The 19801-nt window shown below is 39.9% G+C and overlaps 1 protein-coding gene across 2 annotated transcripts in view; it reads right to left on the bottom strand.

The window, feature by feature from the left end:
- Positions 1 to 19801, bottom strand: part of tanc1a (tetratricopeptide repeat, ankyrin repeat and coiled-coil containing 1a) — a 123875-nt gene that overhangs the window by 93706 nt on the left and 10368 nt on the right. For both annotated transcript variants that reach the window (XM_036569901.1, XM_036569903.1), the window contains exon 2: positions 10798 to 10897. In XM_036569901.1, coding sequence (XP_036425794.1) covers positions 10798 to 10897 — 100 coding nt within the window. The remainder of the gene's footprint in view (positions 1 to 10797; positions 10898 to 19801) is intronic.

Here is a 19801-nt window from a genome sequence, read left to right as displayed (position 1 = left end):
TGAGCGCGAACAGCCAATGAACTGCTTCGCTCGCCAACCAATCAGCACTCACTAACAGTAATGCCTACGTTCTGCTGTCCAAAACCCGTTTGCTGTAGAAAAACAGAAACATACAGGTGAGTTTTCTTCGCTTTTTTTAGTGAAATACATCCTTCTGCTCTCTAAAATTAAAGGAAAGTTCTGGGCAAGCGATTTTAGCTGTTTACCTCCATTTACTCCCGTTCATAGAGGACTCGATCACGGGCGCGCTCTGGCGTTTTGCAGTCATGTTTTTGATATAACGGGGGAAATAGGAAGTGGTCAGGCTCCTCATAAACTGGCTCGGCAATAGTGCCTTTGGTTGAGGGTGCAAATTCGCATGTAAACGTTCACCAAAGTTAACCGAAATTTTTTTGCAGACTAAATTTATTTGGCCAGAAAATCTGTAATGCAAAATCCCTCAATTCTGTGAAGTCCACTGAAATTAATGCAATGTTGTTTGCTAAAAGTCGCTGACAAACACTAGTGTGACTGGACCTTACTATGGCCAAAGCCACTTGACTACCACACTTGACAAAGCTTGTTGGTCACGGGGTATTTTGATGTCTTATCATGTCAGCTCAGTGCACAGAAGTGTTAGCTTGCATATAATCAGCGATATTCTCATTTTAACTGCTTCACAACCTCATAATTCAAAGACAGAGACATTTGGGGGAGAACGTAAGTAAGACAAAACATATCAGCATATATTTGGAACTCGGTTAATCAGAGCACTGCAGAGGTGATTTTCAAAAACACTAGTCATTTTTTTCCATAGACAAAAATGGCTCAGACCCAGAGCTTGTTAGGATACTAATAATGAACTACAAAGTGACAACACACCATCTGTTAGAACCAGGACTTTTTACCATTCAAGCCTCCAGGAGGGTTCAGTCACAGTTTATGGAACCAAAAGTGAAACATGATGCTCATGCTTGGTGTGCGGATACATGCCCATCTCTGACCTTTAACCCCACAAGGTGGCCTAAAGTGTCAAGGCAGGGAAAACAGAACACTTCCTATCAGCACCACAGGCAGCAGGAAGTCATTAAAGTTGGGATGTGCAGGGGTTGAAATGAACTATATCATGTTCATCTCCCTCTTGTCAACACCACACTGGGGCCCAATCCCATTTCAGCCCTCGCCCCTACCACTTAGCCCTTAGCCCTCTGTTTTGTGCGTTCACATCTAGGGTTAGGGTGCCCCAATTTTTGTTGAGATAGAGGGGTAGGGCGAAGTGTTAGGGCTACACGGGCCTCCACACAGAGGTTTTTCAGAGGCAACACTCCAGAGTGTTATGAGAAAAAAAGAAAAAATGGCAAGATGGCTGAACAAGCGACCAAAGAAACCCACAAATTTGAGTATTTTCTCTGTTAAAAATTATGATAATCATTATATTATCTTAGTTTAATGTCGCTTGAATGTTTTATGGTAATTTTCTGCATAACAAGCATAAAAAATCTCCAATAGCTTGCTAATTTCTCGGTAGCTAACTAGCTAACTTTCCCATTCCACCTTAAATAGTCCAGCAGTTCTGACGCCTGAAGTGCCAGAATGTAACTGCTGCACCATTTAAGGTGGAACGGGAAAATTCGAACAAGAAGCTGGTGAATATCTGACTTCTGCTTCGTATCACCAAAGAATTAGGGGTGGGTGATAATAAATAACTGTCTTATCCCCCCCCCCTGCTTGAAAGCACAGGATGGCCTAAATGTATCTAAAGCCCAGCAGTGAGGAGCTGAACTTTACCCTTCTCTGCTGTCACTGAAGACGGGCCGGGTCGCCTACAGAGCAGCGCTATTAGCCTGTTAATAATGTTTTTCTCGTTTTTTGTTTTTTTTTTAGTTTGAGGGTCCCATTTCGTACGGCAAGATTTCAGTTCCAAGGGGTCAGGGTGACACTCGAAAACAAGGGGTAAGGGAAAAAAGAAGACATGAGATTAAGCCTGGGTCTCTCTTGCTCTGCCCCTTCTTCTTTCTATTTATGATTAGAACACATGTTCTCTAGCCACAGATGTCGCTAATCAGAAGACAGTTTTGTCGAGGATCAGTTCACATGCCTCGATATTGTTGTGATTGGAAGTAATTGATTCCACTGGAAAACAAGTATACAGAAAAAAATCAAGTGCTAACTGCTATGTTAGTGCACAACAGGATCTCTTTAAACAAACACATTAACTCTCGTGGTTTGGAAGAGGAAAATCTCTAGGAAGGAAAACAATTCAACTTAAATGTGGTTTACATACACTAAAGCAGAGGCAAACACATATGGGCCCTGCAGAAGATGATGGAGAGGCTTTACAAAAGAACAGCTTGTAGTTGCTGCACTGATAGAATCTGCCACCCCTGACATCTGGCATGCAACTCATTTCAAATCAACATCCTGTCTCACTCGTTTTCAACCAGCCATAAAGTTTCATGAGCACAGGCTCCTTAATTAGTCCTAAACTGACTCATAACTGTGTTTACAGAATGTAACGTAAGTATCTTGCATTTCATCCAGTTCAGCTCCTCTGGCTCCTAGACTGCTCCTTAAGAGTAATACGAACCAAGGAAAAAGAATTACAATGAACAACAGCGAAATACCAACAGAAGTTTTTAATTCGTGGCATAAGGCAGTGGAGAACAGCAGAAGCAGAGACTGAAATATAACAACAGAGCAATATTTTATTGTTATCATGATAAACTGCGCCACACTATGCTTTACTGAGTACATCACGGGTATCATCAGTACTTCAAGAGCATTGAACAACTACATGCATCTTAAAAAAAGGCTGATTTAGACCAATTATAAGAGCCTGGAACAACAACAACCACTGCACAGTAACAAGTTGGGGAGAGTAGCTTACAACCTAATGACGTTTCTTTTTTGCTAAATAACTTTAAAAGTAATTGAGCAATATTAGCAACCTACACTAACCAAATGGAAATGCTGTGTTTATGAACCTCTGTTTATGAACAATTGAGCTAAAAATGACTGCAAATGTTACAACTGACCCCCATAGGCAGGGTTATCTGCAATAAACTCAATAAGGAATAGTCACAACAGTCGCCATAAAGTCTGGTAAATTGCAACAAAACACAGTTCATTCAATACAGTTCCATGTTATTTGAACCAGTCAAGCTTTCCAACTTAAATATATAAATATGTATAAATGTGCAGAAAATACATATAAATAATCAAAAGGGGCTGTGACAAACATGGCAAATTCGTTTATGACTACAAAATAGAAGAGGAAAAAAATTTCATGATATGATTTTATTTTACATGCCATCTGTAATACTGTTTTAATGAATCGGTGCATAAAAACTTCGTATTTTAAATTTACATGAGGGGATACGGATACGGAGGTGATGGACTGGTGACCTGACCAGGGTGGTTTCTGCCTTCCACCCAATGAGTGTTTGGATAGGCTCCAGCACCCCTGCGACCCAGGAGGATAAGTGGCTTAGAAACTGTCTGTGTCTGTAACGTGTACTTCTCTAATTGTTTAATTTAGGAGGCTTAACTGTAACACTAACCAGCCGTTTGGAGGCTGTACTTTTACTTATGTGCTTTAAAGTTGTGCTGTACTGCAGGTACCAAAAAAGGGTGACTAAAATGAAACGTGCCAATTTTATCACACCCAAGTCAGAGATCAGAAAATAGTTATGATAAAAAAGTAAAATCAGTTTTCAGGGTGAATCTCCAGAAAAATCCATCCAATTTCAAAATTTACAGATTAAATTGTTATAGGAATAAGAGAAGCTGACCAAAAGTATGTTCTATTCCAACCTGTTTAACTACATAAAATCCATGATATCCATTTTACTTCTTCAGCTGATTGGATGTGAATTATACCATTATCCTATTGTTTTATTTTTACCAACTTTTTGATTTTTTCCTCGCTTCTATAGGTGCACTTTAGAGAGCACTGTAATGTATTCTATGACAGTCTGGTATAGGAGTCTGAATTGTTTTGGAAGGAAAGCACTGCAGAGAGTTGTGGTTGCAGCACAGAGGATTACCGGGCCACTCCTACCCACATACAATCTATGTACACTGACAGAGTCTGTTCATGAGCAATAAACATTATTGTGCGGGATCAAAATCACCTGACACACGAGAAGCAGGACATGTATATCAAATCAAGCACAAAAAAACTGTAATAGAGCTGTGTGAATGTGAAATGCTCAAAATTGATCTAAATTGATTAGAGGCTGTATGTGGGTGTATTTACGCGTGTGTCCTTTCTTTTCTATATGTTTTTGAGTGAGCTCAACACTCGAATTCCACTTTACGCATTCTAATACCTCCACATGGCAATAAAGCAGAACTGAACTGACATTTTTAACTGTGGCACTGCTGTTCAGCTGGTTCAAACCTCAAATTATGATGCATATTATGTATTTTGTAAGTATTGTGATGTGATATACATATTTGCCATAACATATCTTAACATTAAATGTTCTTCTTAGCATCATAAAATCAGTACTGCACTTTGAGAAATGGTCAGAAGGCAGTTGGTGTGGACAGCCTGTGTACGTCCCTCCGCAGAATGAAACTCCCCCAAGTGTCGTGTGACATAGAGAGAGGCTGCTGAGTCAGCAGGACGTGGGCACTATCACAGCTGAGAAAACACTGAGAATGGGTTTAAAACCTGAGACCCGTTTACTCACAACACAACCATTCCACTGTAGGCTCAGAGCAGAACAGTCAGCCTCCTCCCACAAACCCAACACATACACATGCTCACACACACACAAACAAGTATGTATTCCTATCGTTGTTGACAGTGGCGCAACTAGGGCTGCAACTGGATGGGGAAGTTACCTTGAAAAATGACTTAATAAAGATAATTAACTCACTGCTGTCAATCAAACTGGTTCTCTAGTGTGAGCTAATTATTGGAGTATGTTAGTGTGGTTATTGTACATACCCATGAGTCATGGGTGTTAAACTGTGTAAGTAGTGATATTCGCAGTTTAAATATCTTAACAATGAAGTAAGAGTATTAATACGATACTGGCATAGTTTCAGTGAACGAACATGACAATTTAATACTAATGAAATGAAAATCACAGACTGACATGTCAAAAATATCAGGCATAACATTTTGACCACCTCCTTGTTTCTACGCTCATTGTCCATTTTATCAGCTCCACTTACTATATAGGTGCACTTTGTAGTTCTTTGTAGTCCATTTGTTTCTCTGCATACTTTGTTAGCCCCCTTTTACCCTGTTCTTCAGTGGTCAGGACCCCATGAGTTAGTGTGTGTTGCGCTGGTACGAGTGGATCAGACACAGCAGTGCTGCTGGAATTTTTAAACACTGTGTCCACTCACTGTCCACTCTATTAGACCCCCTACTATGTCAGTCCACCTTGTAGATGTAAAGTCAGAGACGGTAGCTCATCTGCTGCTGCACAGTTTGTGTTGGTCATCCTCAAGTCCTTCATCAGTGGTCACAGGACGCTGCCCACAGGACGCTGTTGGCTGGACATTTTTGGTTGGATATTTTTGGTTGGTCCAGCAGTGACTCTGAGGTGTTTAAAAACTTCAGCAGCACTGCTGTCTGAGATCCACTCAGACCAGCGCAACACACACTAACACACCACCACCACGTCAGTGTTACTGCAGTGCTGAGAATGATCCACCACCCAAATAGTACCTGCTCTGTGAGGGTCCATGAGGACCCTGACCACTGAAGAACAGGGTAAAAGGGGGCTAACTAAGTAGGCAGAGAAACAGATGGACTACAGTCTGTAACTGTAGAACTACAAAGTGCACCTATACAGTAAGTGGAGCTGATAAAATGGACAATGAGTGTAGAAACAAGGACATAATGTTATGGCTGATTAGTGTATATTGTAGCTGTCAAAATATTTCAGAACAACTGGACCAACAAAAATGGTCCAAAATGACTTGGAACACGCACACAGACAGGGCCTGACTCATCACCTTACCCTAAAGCTGCACTGTATATCAGTCTGCACCTATCAAACATCAAACAGGGCCTTCCATTTCACAGCTAAATCCCTGGATGCAACCTTTACTGAGCTGCTGGTTCAAAGCCAAAAGAATGCTAAAATCCAATACTCTATTTCCGGAATGTCAATACATGAAAGCAGAAAAAAATCCCAGACAAAGCCTTTTTCTGAACGGATTAAAAAGGTCAGTCTCGCCAAATGAAATGAGAGGGAGAGGGAGGGAGTGAGTGAGAGAGACAAGAGAAGAAAGAAAGAAAGGAAGAAGGAGTGAGCGAGTGAAGCCATGTGAGTGAGAGAGCCACAAAGTGAGTGAGTGAGAAAGTGAATACGTGAGTGAATGGACGCGAGTGTGAACGAGTGAGCCTATGAGAGAGGGAGAACGTGAATGAGTGAGTCAGCAGGAGAGAGTCAAAGTCTGTAAAACTAAGTATGGTTATACTCCTGTAAGCCCCCTCATGTGTTTGAATGTGAACCGTGCGAGCTATCAGCGAGCCGTCCCCTGCGGCTGGGAGCAGGCTCTGCGGTGTCTGGCACTGAGATGCTAAGTTTCCACTCATTCTTCTCTGTGTTGCTTCAGGCTGCAGAGCAATGCCCTCGTGAAAAACACAGGGGGCTTTATGAGTGCAGTAAATAGACTGCAGAAGATCAGCAGTGTCAGAATAACGACCCTGCTGCGTTCATTTACCGGCAGTCCCTGTTATCCCTTTTCCAGGGAGTCATTTATGTATATTTGGAACCCTTGTATCTTCTTGTCACATCATTTTTGCTGTTTTTTTTAACATATTTTGAATGCTAAAAAAATGCTAACTGCTCTTGTGTGAGAAATTAATGACGGAGGAACCAACAGACACTAGAAAGAGAAAGTTTGTGGACAAAAGCCAACTAATAATGTTTCAACAGTTAAAGTAGCTGCAGAACAGTGTTGATTGTTTTTCATTATTTAATTGAGTTTATACAGTAATTGCAGGTAGTTGCTATGGTGTTGCTACAAGGTCGATATGGTATTCTGGTATGGTATAAGGTTCTGGTATGACAGTGATGATATGTATGATAATTGTTCAATTTATAACAGTTGGACCTTTAAACCATGTAAAAGTCATAACAAATTGGTTGGATTTGTTACATTAGAGCTGTGGTCACCGAGCTTCCTCCTGGAGATCTGCTTTCCTTGAGTTTCTACTGCATTCAACTAAAGCATTCAACTAATTCTGACCTCCGAAAAGGAAAAACCAAACATCAACTGTGAATTCCTACTTAGAAAGGCAGAAAGGTGTCCTCATCTCTGAGTTCATCATGGCTACTCATAGAGTCAAGTACCACTACTTTTAAACAAGATTATAGTAGTATTTCACTGAAGATCAGACAACAGACAGACAGTAGTTGGCTAAATCTTTAACACTGACCATAAAGTTTGCTGCTTTTAAAGGGTAAATGAACATTATCACTCATGTCACTAACATTATCATGCTATCTTGCTGCTAACAGTACTCACTTTCAAGAAGGCCTTAATGTTTTTCCCCAGCTTTTAGCTTGAACGCACAGAAGACGTCATTTTCAGCACCTTACACTGTCAAGTTAAGTCAAACACAGCATTACTTCCAACCTGTATCTAACACTAATGCGTCTGATCCAACCATTCAAGGACTTCTGAAGGAGATAATCAGCTGAAGCGCATGTGGCAGATTGTTGCTGGAACTAGGATCTCCAGGACCAAGTTTGGTGACCACTGCATTGTTACTTAGACTTACATTTAACACAGCTTTTGTCATTTCTGAAGCAGCTTTGAAGCAAATAAAAAAGCCAAATAAGCAGAACAAAGAAAATGCTGGACAGTAATAACACATCTACACTCTGTTAGGCCTTCAGTAACCACGTTACGTATTTGTTGTGCCGTTTTCTGTGTAAGTATTTATACATATGACTTCCACTCCATCCGCTGTTTGAACGCTTATTTCCTTAACAGGTTTCTTCAGGGGCGTAAATCTCTGATGAAGCCATTCATTGAAAGTTAGAACTGAAGAGACAATGGAGTGTGTAAAACATTAGCGTGCCTCCTGGTGCTGCACTCAGCAACACGACAGACAGCATCCTCTCTAGCAGTTCAACATAAGGTGTGTTGAATAGTTCATGAGCAATATGGCTCACCAGAGGCCACACGGAACAGTGTGTGCTGTAGTCTCTAACCGAACGAGGCTTTTCTCTCAGCATCAGACCCAGAGGGAGTTCACTGGTGTTTGTAAGCCACATTTACACTTCAAATAAAGAACTACGCAAGAATCAAAATCATTTAGAAGCAAAATAGAGAGAGAACAACCGCTAGAGCTCCGCATCATCTTTAGAAAACCAGCTTAAAGCAGAATCTGAAATGGAAACTTTTTCGTATGTGGGTTAGGTGCTGTATTTGTTTGCTCTCAAACTTGACTTGACACACTTAAAGTGAGTGAGCGAGTGAAGTGCAGCGAGGATGAATGAGGTTAATTGGAGATCTTCCATCGAGGGAGTCTGTGGGGAGCAGAATCAGGGCCAGCTGTGCAGCTACAGTCAGACGGAAGGATCCTGTCTCAGATGTGGAGCTGAATGTGAATGGAGCGGGGTAGCTGCTGTCATGGAAACATGACGTCGTCCGAAATCGAGTGAGGTCACCATGAAGGGCCTCACCAGACGCTGCCACAGTTTCCACGACAGACTTCTACAGGAGTGGTTCTGAATCTGGAGCAGAGTTATAACCAGCTGTGGACAGTAACGAAATGCATGTCTTTGTTACAGTACTTTTTTTTTAAAAACATCTGTACTTTATTAACTTTAGTACTGCATTTGTAACTCTCTACAAATAAATGCTCTATTTCTCTGTGTTGTAAATCCAGGTAGTCCCAATTCCTACATTTCATAAACGTTTATGTACCTGCATCCTACCTTGTGACACTTTGTGAATGAAACCTGAGCTGTGTCTGAAACTGTGCACAACTTCGGAGTGCCTCTCTTTTGTAGTGGTGTCCGAAAACACAGTGTAGAAAATCCAGTGCGCTCAAAACATTCTCACAATACACCACAATAAGCAGTGTACAATCGATATACCCCTAGCACGCAGGGGATACCCATAATGCACTGCATTGTTTGGTTTGAAGATTCAGACGCAGCTCCTCTGAGTGGGATTACTGAGCCCAGCTACAATGGTTACGTCTCCACAGGCATCACTTGAGACCTTACAGATGTAAATAGGCTCTTTTCACGTCTGCAGTCAAACTCAGCGGTGATACTGACATACTGTCCGAAATCCTTTACTATATCACAAATTCTGTTCCTTATAATAGTGTTCTAGATAGTGATCCAGATTTTCAAATGCTGGGTATAGTGATTAGGGACCATTTTAGACACGGCATTTGTATCTCCAACATGAGAACTTTTCAAGGTGAGGAAAAAACATAAGCTTGCATTATTAATTTAATGTAAGCTAAAGCTACACTAAGTAAGTTTTGAGGATTTGGAGACCTCTTTGGTGCAAATATGTAATTCCAGGCAAGGTGTGAAGAACATTTTGCAATGTTAGTTGTGCTTCGGACCCCTTCCCAAAGTAGATTAATCTGATAACTGCAAGCATGTTGAAAGAGTATTCAAAGACAAATATAAGTGAATTATCTACTATTGTCATCATATCTTGATTTTGCATTTGAGACCTAAACATTGAGCCAAACCTGTGTGTGTGTGATGTTAATACATAAAAATGGAAATCTGACTCTGCCACTGACTTTTAAATTAATATTTCAGGCTTTAAAGGGTGACTCACTGCAGCTATTTCTTTCAGTTTTAACTTAAAAAATCTTACATAGTGCAGCTTTTAGAGATTTAAGACTAACTCTGAATCATGTCACAATACGCTTTTCTGAGCATATCATGTTTAATGCAAAGCATAATTGCATAATAAAAAAATCTGTGTAGTTGTTGGTTTATTATTATTATTACTATTATGATTGTACTATTTTTATAAGTGGCATTGCAGGTTCTATTTTGTCTGTTCCATCTTATTAAATCTCAGAAAAACTAAATATTGTGATGTATATTGTGTGTAGTGAAAAAGTCTTTTAGTATATATTATTATATTATATTTAGGATATATTATTTTTTGCCATATTGCCCACTCCTATTTCTATTGTTGCAAAAAAAAACGGATCACAGTTAAAAAAAAGGTTGAGAACCACTGTTCTAAACGACTGATAGGTCACTGATGAACGGCCCGACAGCAGGCTAGAATAGAGAGGATGTGTGTCTGTGTGTGGGTATTTACACTAGGCAAGCGTTTACACAGTCTAGATATCATTTTTCACTCAGTACAGTAAGAAACCTTTATACAAGGCAAGTTGTGGCCTGAGCAAACCTTCCACCACTCAGATTAGAGACACCCAAACCCAGAAGCATTTCCCCAAGGAAATCAGGTCCTGCCTCCAGAACCTCTCAGCCACGTGCAGGAGCAATAAGCCAATTACACAACTTCACAGTTACGCTGCACTGATGTGAATGGGCACATTTACGGGGATTACACCGGCCCGCCTGAGGCTATTCAGAACGTACAAAGACTCGAGTTAGAGCACAGTATGGTCTGAAACCTAAACAGAAACACACATACACATGCCTGTACACGCTATCAGGGGCTTGTTTTTCTCAAAAGCTTCTCAGCACACCAATTATAGTTATACGGTAGTGTTTAAAAAAACGTGCACTAAATAATAAAGAGTATTTTTTCTTTGGAAAACAAGCCTAGCCCAGTTTTGGGTGTCCGTGGATGTGGATCTTACATGAACTCATCTTTCCTTACCTGCATCCTTTTTCCTTCCTCTCCCTCCTCTCTCTTGACCGTTCTTCTGTGCTGCCTTAAACATGATGAGCTCCTTTCCGGCTCTCCTTTTGTCTTCACTCTACACCTGCAAAAAGTTACACATTAACTTCAATGAAGACAGACACTGTGCAGAAAAGCATGATAAACACTGTCAGTTGAATTCAGACCAAAACATGCCCTTTGTTTCAGTAATCCTGAGGTTTGTTTAAGTGTTGATGGCAGTTTCCTTCTGTACTTCCACATTTCCTCATGCCTTACTTTGCTTTTGCTTTTCTCGCCTTTAGGAAGCTCTTTTGTCCATAAGGTGCGCCGGGACTTTTCTCACATTCCTAGGCAAATCTGAGTCATCTTCTTCACAATAAGTCAACATGGAGAACACTGCACTCATTTCATGTTGTGTGGGTGTCTGTGTCTGAAACCGTGGAGTAAAAAAGTCAATAAGATTCTCAACATTCCACATCTAATTAAAGCCCTTTGGCCTGAGACTGGGCTGCCAAGCAAATAGAAACAACACTCAAATGTCCCAGTACCAGCTTCCTAACACAGCAACTGCAAAGCAAGCAGTACGACAAGGGATAACGCAAATAAGCTATTTCAACCCCTGTGTGGTGTTGATGTGTTTGTTACTCAGTGGTCTGGTGGACCCACCACATTATTGTTAAATAAATACAGCCATAATAATTTCTGTAAAAAATACCGGATGTTTAAAATATCACAAGTGGTCAGCGTAGGGTTCTCCTTTAGCAGCTGTAGCCAGTCAGCAGCCTGTCCATGTTGGCCACCCTCATACAAACACACACACACATATACAAACACATTCACACACAGACACACACAGACTAACAGCAGGCCATGTAGGAGGAGAACAGAGTGAAGGACACAGCACCTCTACACTTTTACTCCCCGCGGGTTCACCCAACACCACATGTGTAATATAAATGTGTGGGGGGTGAACAGAGTGAAGACACTGAAAATGGGTTATTTTATATGTTCTCCACAGAAAATGAGCAAAGGCCAAGGAATCTGAGGTTGAAATAATAATAAATCACATCATTTTTTCTTTTGGTAAACACTGAAAATGGGTCCCACGGACCTGAACACCACACGAGGCAAGATTACAATGAAATCACAATAATGGGGCTCCTGAGTGGTGCAGTTGTGTAGATGTTGGCTCTAGGATATTGTAAGTTCACTCCCTGGTGATGCTACAGCCTGCTTGGGAATCCAGGAGAGCATAATTACACGGGTGGGTAGGACGGTCCTTCCTCTCCCACTACTATTTAGCGTGGGCTTCTGTTAGCTGATGTAACAGAGCTGCCATTTAGCATTCTCCTCTAAATGTTTTGAGCTGCCTAATGATGCTGTGTTAATGGCAATACGCAGTAATGCGTTAACCAAATGTCTAGCAGTACTAGGTGGTTTAACCTTAAAGATGATTCACAGTCATTTGAGGGGTCTGTCAGTTCACAGGTGGTGGGACAAGTTTAAACTTTCAAACTTAAATAGACTAAATAGCGCACTTTGTTTTGAGCTTGTTTTGACCTGCTGACATACCTACCCAGTGCAAGCATATGGTTCAATGTCAGTGCGGCAGTGTAAAAGTTTGGGAGTGTCTATTCCAACATAAATGATGGAACTGACCTAACTTTGTGTAAATAGACCACAATATAGAAATACGTACACATATGCAGTTGTGACTGGCATGTTTCTTTTTTTTCTGAAGTAATACAAACACATTTTCTTTTTATAGTAAATTTGTTTTTGCTAGTTTATGTTTATGAACAGAGACCTACAGATGCAATATAGTAAAAGAATTTGTGAACCCGAGTTTAAAACAAGTTTTTATTAAACTTAAACTTGTAACTAAGTTGCAAATAAATCTTAAACTGAAACTTTAATTATTTGCAAAAGGTTATTTCAGATCCACTCGGTTCTACCTAATGGAAATTGTTTGCCTTCAGTGTTTTCTGCTTTTTATTTTAATAGACATCAGCGTCACTAATTAATGACACTCTATTAAAAGATTGGTTTACCAAGAGAGACACTGGAATATTCTCACCTAAAATGAGTTAATGAAGCGAGTCTTGTTACAAAAATGATAATAGGACATTAGAGTCATAATTAATCTTGTAGTACTTTTACTTTCGATACTTAAGTACATTTGAAGGCAAATACTTTCATACTTTTACTCAAGTTGAGGTCTAAAGGGAGGAACTTCTACTTTTACTGGAGTAATATTTTACCTTGGGTATCTCAACTTTAACTCAAGTACATGATTTGTGTACTTCGTCCACCACTACAGAAATTAAACACCTTCAAAAATGTAGTAATTTACAGTAGAAGTGCTCAGGTCCACTAGGGGCAGACATTTTCAGCACAAAGATAGAGAAAATTTTCTTAACATAAAGAGTTGTGGTTAAGGTAAGGTTAAGGTTTAGACATACTTATTTCCTGATGAAATATTAGAAATGCACTTGTCAACAGGTGCACAGTTTAAATTTAACCCTTGTGTGGTGTTCCGGTCTGTGGGACCCATTTTTAATGTTTACCAAAGGAAAAAATGTTGTGATTTATTATTATTTTAACCTCAGATTTCTTGGTTTTTGCTCAATTTCTGCGAAGAACATAAAATAACCCATTTTCAGTGTCTTCACTCTGTTCACCCCCCACACATTTATACTACACATGTGGTGTTGGGTGAACCCACGGGGAATAAAAGTGTGGAGGTGCTGTGTCCTTCACTCTGTTCTCCTCCTACATGGCCTGCTGTTAGTGTGTGTGTATGTGTTTGTATATGTGTGTGTGAGGGTGGACAACATGGACAGGCTGCTGACTGGCTACAGCTGCTAAAGGACAACCCTACGCTGACCACTTGTAATAATTTAAACATCTGGTCTTTTTACATAAATTGTTATGGCTGTGGTGTTATTTTAGATGAAGCATTCCTCATTGTATTGTTTAAAACAAGTGGATATATTCTGATGAAAGTGTGAATTCAACACCACATTTGTTGTGTAGTAGTACGCAGAGGTGAATATATTTTATTTAGCATTTGATGAGATTTTGTTGTGTCTTATTTTTGTCATTTATTGACATCATATGTCAAAAATCTGAAATGCAGACCTAAACATCTTAGTATAGAATTCAAACCGAAAGTAAATCACTGCTACAACCACTAATTGAATTTATAATGACATATGACTGCCCATTCATTGTAAAAGTCCATGCAGTGTGAGTGTCCTTGCAACATTCAATTCTTAAAAGTACATTGTCTACAATAGCTCTCGACACTGAGGTAGTCTTCCAGACAATCAGAGGAAATACCAACACGTCTACCAAGCTGCCACTTGGGCCTAAAATAGCTGGATGGATGTGCCCTGCCTTGCTGTCCAGTTTATTGTCCAGTACAGGCTGATTATTCTTTTCCACTGTTCTTAAAGTAAGTGGGTTGAACCACTAACAGCTTTTGCCATTTACCAGCCAGGTCATTCTCATGAAACTGCCTCAAACAAATTAACCCTTTAGAATTTATCTCTTTAATTTAATGATATACTTGTAAATTGTAAGGATGTAAACAAAAGGCTATGTGGCACAAGAAAAAAGAAAAACCTCAATAGCTGTCAAGGGGTTGCAGCAGTGAGATAAAACTGCAAAATACTATATTTCTCAAAGTATATTTGTTTTAAGAATTATCTTACTATACACTGTCCAACAACAGTATACAGACAGTGAAAAGAAAAGCTACAAAAAAACATTATTCCAACAGATCTCAGGTCTTGTTCAGACTGCCAGCCCAAATCTGATTTTCGGCATATCCAGATTATATCCAGATTGATTTTTGATAGTCTAGACAGCAAAAACAACACAATTTTTGCTAATCGTTTCACATTTGGAGGTGGTTCGGAAAGCGGTTCCAATCAGATTTTTACAGATGCGTCTTAGTCTGGACGCTCTGGCCGCTTAAATCAGATTTCAAAGTGTCTTTTGCGTCACTCGCAACACGACAAACAACGACGATGTCAAATCCAGAGTAACTGAAGTGCTGAGATTTAAGGAGACCACAAAAGATTCATGCATATGCAAGAGAATTTTTAAGAGTTTGGAGGGTGAGCTGCTGCACCTCCATCTCTCCTGCATCCACATTTGAAATTGGTGCATTACCAACGTAGCTACATAGTTACCACCGCCTACGTCGTTACCATGGCAACCCATGCAGATAAACTGGTGATGTCTGGACATTCAAATCCAAACAGATCACTTGCAAACAACAGTGTGAACAGTCGACTCAAAATATCTGAACTGAGAAACAAATCAGATTTGACTGCAGTCTGAACATAGTTTTTCTGTAATGCGAATTTGGTGACTTAAATTGATGCTACCAAAAATTAATTTAATGTTAATTCAACTATACCAGTTTATGTTCAATTATTTAAGCAGGCATCACTGTATATATAAAAAAAAAAAAACAGAAAATAAATCGCATTAAGTTTTAGTCACTTTAATTTTTTCTAGTTGGGTCCCACTGTGTGTCATATTCATGACAATAACACAGTCAGGAAGTTAGAGATAGACAGGGACTCCAGCTATCCAATCTAAGAATTCTGTCTGAACGAATCTTATTTCCTTGCCTGACACTCAGAACTCTGCAGACTGTACAGACTGGTAGGGCTCTCAAATATGAGCAGACGCTCTTACGCTGTGGTTTATAGAGCTCGGCTGAAAAAGCAGGAGAGACCAGGAAACACCCTGAATATAGGTTCATGGGAAAATAAGTCTAGAATTATTAAAATAGCATGGTGCAGACCTATGGTTTGGGGTTTAAGACACTCATAATGAACGCTTTCATTGGGACGAAGGCCCCTAGCCTCTGCAGATTCCCTTATAGCACAGCCACAGAACTGTAGGGTGTAAACCAACACAGAATCGAGAGAAAAACCCTGCATAGGTCACAGGGAAAAACAACGCTCAAACAAAATTTCGGAATTACTTTCATTACAATGTCAGTGAACCGGGTTGAGGCTGACATGCAAGACAATTTGTAAGGATAGCTACGGCCACAAGCTGTAAACAGTCAAAACAGCCCGAGAAACATGTTAACAGCCTCCATGTGTGCTAAAGGGTTATAGAGAGCAACAAAGAGTGTCTTACACTGCTGGAGTAACCACAGTCAGACTTTTCTTCGAGTGCTGTGAAAAGTTTCTGAGATAAACTCTCTGGGATTGATTAGTTGCTGCTGGGCCGAACAGCAAAACTAATCCACACCAGCCTCCTTTTAAAATGGGGCATGATCTGCGGAATCAGCTGGCTGGGTCTGATACTAATTGCTTGGATTTGAAAGAGACCACATCCTGCCGCTCGGAGATGTGGGCTTGAAAGCCATCATGAAAGAGACTTCACAGACAGCGTGCTTAGCCGTGGCCAGCCATGCCATTTTCCCATCAGCCACTACTTCCTGGAGCCATAAGCACATGTGTTCGGCAGGAAGTGGGGTCATGCAGGAAGGATCAAGAATCAAGTCAGCTCCTCAGGGCCCTGCCTCTCTCTCACACACACCGTAAGGATACGCCATTGTAGTGAGGGTAAGAGCAGGAACAGATTACTGACTAATACGTCAGTTTAAGATCACTTAAACTTTAGTCTTAAACTGTATCATGTGGAGTCTGTCCTGTATCCAAAGAGAGCGTCGTCTTACCATGTTGGGCCAAGTGAAACCTGCCACTTTTGAATTATCCTCTATTCTTTATTTTGGGAAATACAGGGACTTTTGCTTGCACAGTTTTGATATTTGCACACCTACAATTCCCCATGACAAACAATCCACTCGGTGTAACAATGACTGCTAAAATCCAACGACTGCTAAATCATCAGCATTGAGTCATCCCTATGATCCCAAGGCCCTTTTCACATTGAAATTTCTAGGTAACTGATCTATATTCTACGTTTCCCAGGTCCATTGTTCCCTCTTTGTACTTTTGGAGACAGCCCTATAATTCCAGAGGGTTGTATTCCCAGGATCCCTTATTGAAATTTTCATGGGCAAAGCTCTGTCTTCCCATATTTTCCTATAATATTTCCGCAGCATGAAAGTGAAAACATCTATAGCTGTAGTATATTTACAAACGTATATGTTCTGATGCTACGTTTTGCAAAAAAAGTCTAAAGAGGTTATACATGCTGCTTCCAAATAGACTTCCCTATCAATACACACTCTGATTGAACATTTCAGTGAACAATAATGAGAATATTTTCAGCAACATGCAGGATTTAAATGTTTTTAGTCATAGTTTTATTTGAACGTCACAATATTAACATTACTAAAGTTGGCATTTGTGCTAACAGTGGAGTCTCTGAACACATAAACATCAACAACATCTACCCTCCATTTCAGCACTGTTTTTAACTTGACCTCATCAGCTTGCCCTTGATACCATCTCAGGCTTGTTACTTTAACCCCTTACATCAAGGGTGCACAACTCCGGTCCTGGAGTGCTGGCATCCAGCACAGTTTGGTGATTTAGCTGCTCAAACACCTGATTCAACTCATCTGTTAATTGCCAGGTTTAGTCTGTGTGTTTCAGTGAAACTACCAAACTGTGGTGGACACTGGCCCTCCAGGACAGGAGTTGTACACGCCTGCCTTAGAGTAGCTCAGCCAGTCTGCACTGGAGTTCCTGTACTTGCTGATAAGAAGCCTTAGTACATAATAAGCCTGGAATTTTAAGGGGTTAAGCTGAGGGCTACACAACTAACAAGAAAAAAATGGCAGCACACCACACTGAAACCAGCCAAAGCAATTATTCAAAAAAATTATGTTCCACACACATATAAAGAGATGAACAGGGCCATGGAAACATAGGAACGCTCCCATCAGCAGCTGGAGGCCTTGTTGGTAGGCTTCTGAAACTTTGAGCTGACCTCTCTCTTGAGGTGCCAACTTATTAGGGGGGTAATAATTCACAAAATCCATAATTGGTTCAATATGATAAAGTGGTGTCTCAACTCAATACATACTTCAACACATCAGAAATATGAAGTGCCTGAAAATCCGCCTTGTGTCAACACACTAACACTTCTAACATTCTGCATTATAAAAGTACAATATTTTATAATATTAGATTATAAGATATTTTCAGAGGAGAAAGAGTCTGCGCTCACAGTGAGTTTGCTTGTTAAATTTTATTTCTTGGAATATAATCAGTACTTAACTGAGTACTTTACTTGCTCCGGCTCCTTTAAATGTATTGTTCAGTACCTGTTATCAGTTATCATTTTTATGGTCCATTCCATTTTTTAACCCAAAGCTCACAGTGTGTGGGCTAAATGAACGAATGAAACACATTCGCACATATCCAGTACTTTTCATTAGCCAATGATGCAAAATATATGACTTTATATTAGGAAAAAAAAAATCAGTTGCCTATTAAAATGGCATTTTAAAAATCAAATAAAGTCCTACATTAAAAGTAAGTGGCTATTTATTACCATGACTCATGCATAATTATGCTATGATGTTTTGGTATAGGTGTAGCAGCAACAATCAAATACAGCGTGAGCTCACAGTATTTACATCATAAAGCTGCAACACAGGTCAGCCTAAAAAAATCATAAATTGGCCAACTGCCAACTGAAAGGTTGGATTAAAAATCATTCAGTTCTGATCTTGGAGATTCTGATTGTGCACCCTAATATATATGATTCTTAAGTGATACAACCAACGCTTCGTTCATTTCATTTTTACTATAATTTCCAGTCATAACAGCCATTGAGTACAGTTGTAATTTTTCAGGAGATTTTTCTGAGGAGATTACATATAAATTAATAACATATAATTACATATAAATTAATCAACGTGTATCTGTGCATGAGGAAGGGGAAAGCAAAGGAAAAAGAAAAAGTGAAAAACCAGGAGTTTCCAAACCTGGAGTTAAAAAAAAGTGAATAAAAGATGCTAAAAAAATGTGACTCTTAACAACCATGCAAGACCAATAAACCACTGTCCTCATCAGATAAACAGCACTTAAAGCTTTCACCTTTGAGACAAAATCAAGCTCCACTCTCACTTCAGATCTGAAAACAACCACAGGTGTTTCTGTCCATCCTTCCACTGTGAGAAGACGAGTCAGCGCTATGGGTCTGAAAGGATGTGTAGCTGTCAAGAAGCTCTTACTGAGAAAAGACAATAGATAAAAAAGAAGAAATGTGCAAATCACACAAAAAAGCTGTGGGTGTCCTCAGAACAACTGACTGACCAACCCAGAGTCCAGACCTCAACATCAGTGAAGGTCTTTAAGAATATCTGGATAGTGAGCAGCAGAAAATGCAACCAACTACTAAGACTGAACTTCGAAGGCAAAGGACACATTAAATACTGTTAAAATCTTAATTTTACATTCAGTTGTTCTGCATATTTTTCTGTTAAATTACGTTTTACTGCTTTTTCCTGATGCTGAATAATGAATCGCTGCCATTTGACTGAAAATAAAATAAATGAAGGGTGGTCTCTGACTTTCACACAGCACTGGAAAGAACCAAACATGTCTCCGATGATCAACCATATTTGGGGTGGGGTTAAATTGTGTCAATGTGTTTTTTGAACTATTCTTTTAAACTTCCAGCCAAGAGGCTCTATCTTTAATTCTTTGCACACAAACACACTCAGCTATATCTGCCATAATTACAGAGATGATGTATGCTAACTGAAACCATCTGGAATACAGAGCCTGCTTACAGTGACACAGAGGACGGAGTACTTCTAGAAGACGTGACAAAGAAGGAACAGCTGAGCCGACGGGGAGAACAGAAAGCCCAATAAATGTTCAGTGTTGACTGCTTGTATGTCGCTGTTGTCGGAACAAATCTCTGTTTTTGTTGTTTTTCAGTTTTTGACATAATTTGAAAATGCCTGTTGTCCTTTACATTGTGGGTGAAGTTCATGACAAATGGACCAAAAGAAACGACCCAAAATTACTCATAAAAAAGTCTG

This window comes from Colossoma macropomum, unplaced genomic scaffold (assembly GCF_904425465.1).
Source record: "Colossoma macropomum unplaced genomic scaffold, Colossoma_macropomum, whole genome shotgun sequence".
NCBI lineage: Eukaryota > Metazoa > Chordata > Actinopteri > Characiformes > Serrasalmidae > Colossoma > Colossoma macropomum.
Note: the sequence above shows the minus strand (reverse complement) of the source record. Positions and strands in the feature narration are given on the sequence as shown.